A 6000-nucleotide genomic window follows, 5' to 3' on the forward strand; every position below is an offset into this window, starting at 1 on the left:
AATTAGGTTGCCAGAGCTTTTTTTTGTAAAAATACAAACCCATTCCTCTGAGCCAAGCCAGCAGAGTGAAAAACATACAGAAAAGCTGCCTCAAATACAGTAGATTGTATACTATCTTTCCGCAGAGGCCTTTTGAAAGCGAGTCACTTTATTTAGCCCATTTAGAGTTGTGTGGCTGAGTGAAAGTGGACAGAGAAAATGAGAGAGAGAGAGAGAGAAAGAGACAAGCAATGTTCTCTCAAAATTGTTTCATCACTGAGCAAATTTCAGGTCTGCTGAGCTCAAACTTGAACATTGTGCAACTTTGTGCAACTTCCGGAGTGCTTTTGCTGTAAACACTGAGGCTCTACCCACTTTGAGTTAGTTTTAACAGTGGTCAAGTAAGCTTCTGTGGCTCTCATAATGTAGGCCTAACAATGGAGAAAACGCATACAATAACATTGTAACATGGAAATAGCTGTTCTACATTCAGCCTACAGTAGCAGCCAATGAGTGGTGTTCAATGTAGGCCTACATTCCCATAAAGCTTTTGAAAAAAACATGTAGGGCTTGACATTAACCTGTTTATCAACGTGTCCTTCAGACAAGGAGGTGACAGAACATGTTGTTGTGTTGTTTGATGCAAGAAACCACTTTACAAAATAAAACCAGCATTATTCCCATACCATTATTACCGAGAATTAGACAAATGATGCTACCCTCTGCCTATTGCCTACTTAGGCTTGAATAAGCTTTCTCAAAATACAACACTGCCATTTTAGACAAAAAAAAGCTGTCTAGAAATACACACGTTTTGTGTTCTTGTAGGAAGCAATCACTCCCCCATTGCTGACTACAAAGGATCTATAACTGGGTTAATAACTCACTAACTAGCAAAGGATACGAACAAATGTACACACATCACTACATGTAGCTCTCACTTTGATCTCAAAACAAGCGCATCTACCCACAACCGCTGATGCTGTAAACACAGTCCAGTTCAAAGTGAATGGCACAGATCCATATATGGCAATGGTCTATTTGCATATACAGTAGGCTACTGCAGCTTTGATTGGATATGGCGCACCGGTCTGTGTAGAGTACGGGCTGAGTAGTGGTGTCATTGCAATAGAATCCTACTCTGATGTGTTCTGACTACAACAAAATATTTTATATAGTTAATTTTGCATACTAAGTCTTGCATAGTTTGTTTTGTTTCGGTATGTTGCATTGAAAGTGGCTAATATTTTGTTGTTTCGATCACAATTCCCACAGTAAAGGGAACCGTTGATAGTGTTAACTGACGGGGAAAACTCTAGAAAGCTGAGTGAAGTTCAATCTTGTGCTTCTCTGCGCAGGCTGATATTTATTCTGTGCAGCAGTCCAGGGGTGCTGCGTACCCACGCGCAGTTTAGAGGGAATATTGGCGAGAGGGAGATAGAGGGAGAAATAAAGGGAGCGAGAAAGAGAGAGAGACACATTGTGTAGACTTTGGCCTGCCTACAAACACTGCTGCTATGTGCTCCAAACAACTGCTGCTATGCTCTTGTAGCAAGATGGCACCGACAGACATGGTCGCCTTGTTCCTAGTTCTATTAACATTTCCTACCGTACGCGACCAATAAACTTGAATTTGTATAGACCTTTTTAACAGCTTTTTGAGGAGGAACCCAAAGAACTTCCGATGCGTTTGTAAACAACAGCTGTTCCATCACGGCTGTAAACAGCTAGCTAGCTAAGCTAGTGTACTTAGTATAATTCAGGGGTAGACCGCGAGCTAACAGAAGCTCGCCAAGCAATTATGAAAGTACCTGCATTTTTTCATTTGTTCCATTACAAACTGTCATAAACATAAAGCTCCCGGCTACTATCCAATCAAAGCCACATTCACATTTCCCCACCCTAATATCTGCCAATTAATTTCCAGCAATATTTACCAACTGTCTGTTTTGTGTGCGTGTTTGTTTATCACGCCATGTAGCCAGTTAGCAATGCTAATGATAACCATCTTGTGGGTAGACAGACAGACTCCCCAATAACCTTCTCAATTAAATGGTAACTGCAAAGTAGGCTTACCTGACAGAACTACAGTACCAGTCAAATGTTTGGACACACCTACTCATTCAAGGGTTTTTCTTTATTTTTACTATTTTCTACTTTGTAGAATAATAGTGAAGACATCAAAACTATGAAATAACACATATGGAATCATGTAGTAACCAAAAAAGTGTTAAACAAATCAAAATATATTTTATATTTAAGATTCTTCAAAGTAGCCACCCTCTGCTTTGATGACATCTTTGCACACTCTTGGCATTCTCTCAACCAGCTTCACCTGGATGAGAGAGTACAGAATGAAGATAGGCTAAAACTGCTTTTCCAATAGAACTCCCTGATCACACTAGTAGGCGACAATGTCTAGCTAAGCACTTGCATAGAAACAGGTCATCAGGTCAAATGGTCATCTCACGCCAAACTGCGCATGTGCAGGCTGTGAAACGGAAGGCACTCATTTGATACAAAGTAGTTTATTTAACAAAATGAAAATGTGTCAGTTTGTCAATCACGAGGTTGGAGTAATAACATGTTCAACTACTTAAGACATCTGTCTCGAATCTAGGTTGTGCCTTTAGATGTTGAGAAAATTAACAACTAAGGAAGCACTTCTCTCATTTACTTCTCAAACCCCAAACCTTGGCCTGGTCTGTTTGATTTATTTCGCAAGCGTTCCTGTAAGTCTTACGAAGTTGTGCCTCTGGTTTAGAAACTCTGTGCCAACACATTCCTCTCTTGCTAGATGCACAATTAAAAAGGAATTACAGACAAAAATCTTTGTTTACCTAAAAAAAATGTAATCTGATGTGATTTAAGCATTGATTTAAGCATGGACTCAGAATTTCGTTATTTCTCTATGAATATTTGTACTTTTGAGAGTAAAAAAGTTTTTAAAATTCTACACCAGGAAAAATAAACCAGCAAAAACAGAATTCAAGAAAATAGAAAATAACATTTTGATACTGTATATTAACGACTATTTTACCAGCTATAATGACATCTATTGTACACTAAGGACAGAGGGATGAGTTGCAGGGTAGAGTAGAAGAGAGCATGAGCATGTTGACCATAGTATTTGCATGTGGGATGGCCCTGGCAACCAGGGTTTCATCTATTTTTTAAAAAGTGATGTTTGTAGATTTCCCAAAGAAGCATCGCAGCGGGCTGCATTTCCTGCATGGATAGTAATGCTAGCAGCAGGAGGTGGTGGCACTGGGATTATGTGCAGCACACAGGCAAGATGTTTAAGTTAACCATCTATTCCAGGTAACGTCAGATAGCTAGCTAGCTTGCTACATATAAATAGGAGAGACAGACATCCAATATATTTTTTTATGACACAAACGTTAGCGTGATCCGCTAAAAACAACAACATTAGCTACCTAGCTAGTAGCTAAGCTCGTTAGCTAATGAACAGATTCCCAGTCCCAAAGAGAGAACTATGACAATACAAAAACACAATTGCAACGAAATATCAAATGTTATACGACTTGAGAATAATGAAACAAGTCCTAGTCTAATTTCTATGTTTCCTAACCTCAGATTCAGAGACCTGTGAAATCTGCTCAACCCCGTCTATGGATGAAAATCCCAAAGAAAGTCACAGGTCCTGGAGAAACTGAAGGGTATATCTCCAATGGGCTTCGGAAAGTATTTGCACCCCTTGAGTTTTTCCACATTTTGTTACGTTACAGCCTCATTCTAAAATGGATTAAATCGTTTTTCCCCCCTCATCAATCTACACACAATACTCCATAAAGACAAAGCAAAAACAGGTTTTTAGATTTTTTTTGACAGACCCTTTACTTAGTACTTTATTGAAGCACCTTTGGCAGTGATTACAGCATCAAGTCTTCTTGGATATGACAATACAAGCTTGGCAGAGTTGGGGAGTTTCTCTGCAGATCCACTCAAGGACATTCAGAGACTTGTCCCAAAGCCATTCCTGAGTTGTCTTGGCTGTGTGCTTAGGGCCGTTGTCCTGTAGGAAGGTGAACCTTCACCCCAGTCTGAGGACCTGAGCACTATGGATGAGGTTTTCATCAAGGATCTCTCTGTACTTTGCTCCATTCATCTTTGCCTCAATCCTAAGTAGTCTCCCAGTCCCTGCCACTGAAAAACATCCCCACAGCATGATGCTGCCACCACCATGCTTCACCATAGGGATGGTGCCAGGCTTCCTCCAGACATGACGTATGGCATTCAGACCAAAGGGTTCAACTTGGTTTCATCAGACCAGATAATATTGTTTCTCATGGTCTGGATAAGAGTTAGGATAAGAGTAAAAGTCAGAACTAAGTTAGATCTAAGGCTAGAGTAAGGCGTGATTTTGTAAGACGAAATACAACTTCCTTCCCTGTTGTCCCAGATAGTATGCCAATTGAATCTTATCCCTCAATATTTTGAACCAAAAGATTAAGAGTGATAAGAGTTAGGTTGAAGTTTAGTTAAGAGTCAGCTTAAGATCAGGTCCCAGGACAGGGGTCTCAGTCTTACCCTGACAGGGAAGTTGCATTTGCCCTTGCGTACGGCCTCCTCGTCTGCCTGCCACTGGTGAGGTCTACTGGCCTCCGGCACGTAGGTGGGCTTCTTCCTGCGCAGGCTCTGACGCAGCTTATTCATCTCCGGAGTCTGGGGCTCCCTGTTGCTATGGAGACAAAGACACACAGGAGGCGAGGTCAGTATGTGTTAAGGGTGCACTCTTGACAGCGAAGGGGCGGGAGGGTGTTATCATATAGGTGAAACGACAATGACAAGAAATGGCACCTCTACTCTGAAAGCGAGAGAGACAACTATGCTGGCCCAGAGGGGCAAACTCCATTTTAAAGAAATCAAGTGTAGACAACACTGTAACATGTGGAACATTTTAAGTTCCTTGGTGTACACATCATAGACAAACTGAAATGGTCCACCCACACAGTGTGGTGAAGAAGGTGCAACAGCGCCTCTTCAACCTCAGGAGGCTGAAGAAATTTGGCTTGTCCCTCAAAACATTGACAAATGTTTACAGATGCACAATCGAGAGCATCCTGTCGGGCTGTATTACAACTGCACCGCCCTCAACCGCAAGACTCTCCGTAGGGTGTTGCGGTCTTTACAACGCATCACCGGGGGCAAACTACCTGCCCTCCATGACACCTACAGAACCCGATGTCACAGGAAGGCCAAAAAGATCATCAAGGACAACAACCACCCGAGCCACTGCCTGTTCATGCTGCTATCATCCAGAAGGTCGAGGTCAGTACAGGTGCATCATAACTAGGACCGAGAGACTAAAAAACAGCTTCTATCTCAAAGCCATCAGACTGCTAAACAGCAATCACTAACTCAGAGGCTGCTGCCTACATTGAGACCCAATCACTGGACACTTTAATAAATGGATCACTAGTCACTTTAAACAATGCCACTTAATAATGTTTACATATCTTACATTGCTCATATCACATGTTTATACTGTATTTTATACCATCTACTGCACCTTGCCTATGCCGCTCGGCCATCGCTCATCCATATACTTATATGTACATATTCTCATTCCCCCTTTAGATTTGTGTGTATTAGGTAGTTGTTTGGGAATTGTTAGATTACTTGTTAGATATTACTGCACTGTCGGAACTAGAAGCACAACCATTTTACTACACTCACTTCGCTGCTAATTATGTGTATGTGACCAATAGAATTTGATTTGATGATTTGAAATGAATGACAGTAGTGTTTTACACACCCACCACAACCTAGTAATTGAATCCATATTATCATCATTAAATATCTATACAGAGCTCTCTCGATTAGATGTGTTTAATCACATTTCCATCAATGTTTAGAGTCAAAAGGCTTACAGGTAGATTAGTCCACAAACTCCAGACGGTCCTTTCATCCTGTGGGCTTTGAACATTGGAATTATTGCCGGATGTAAAACAAACACACACACACAGACACACACACACACACACACACACACACACA

The 6000-nt window shown here is 41.2% G+C and overlaps 1 protein-coding gene across 4 annotated transcripts in view; it reads right to left on the bottom strand.

Moving 5' to 3' along the window:
* LOC135552712 (numb-like protein) overlaps positions 1-6000 on the bottom strand; it is a 62583-nt gene that overhangs the window by 15763 nt on the left and 40820 nt on the right. For all 4 annotated transcript variants that reach the window (XM_064984506.1, XM_064984505.1, XM_064984507.1 and 1 more), the window contains one exon: positions 4531-4681. In XM_064984506.1, the coding sequence (XP_064840578.1) occupies positions 4531-4656 (126 nt within the window). In that variant the 5' untranslated portion in view covers positions 4657-4681. The remainder of the gene's footprint in view (positions 1-4530; positions 4682-6000) is intronic.

This window comes from Oncorhynchus masou, chromosome 13 (assembly GCF_036934945.1).
Source record: "Oncorhynchus masou masou isolate Uvic2021 chromosome 13, UVic_Omas_1.1, whole genome shotgun sequence".
Taxonomy (NCBI): domain Eukaryota; kingdom Metazoa; phylum Chordata; class Actinopteri; order Salmoniformes; family Salmonidae; genus Oncorhynchus; species Oncorhynchus masou.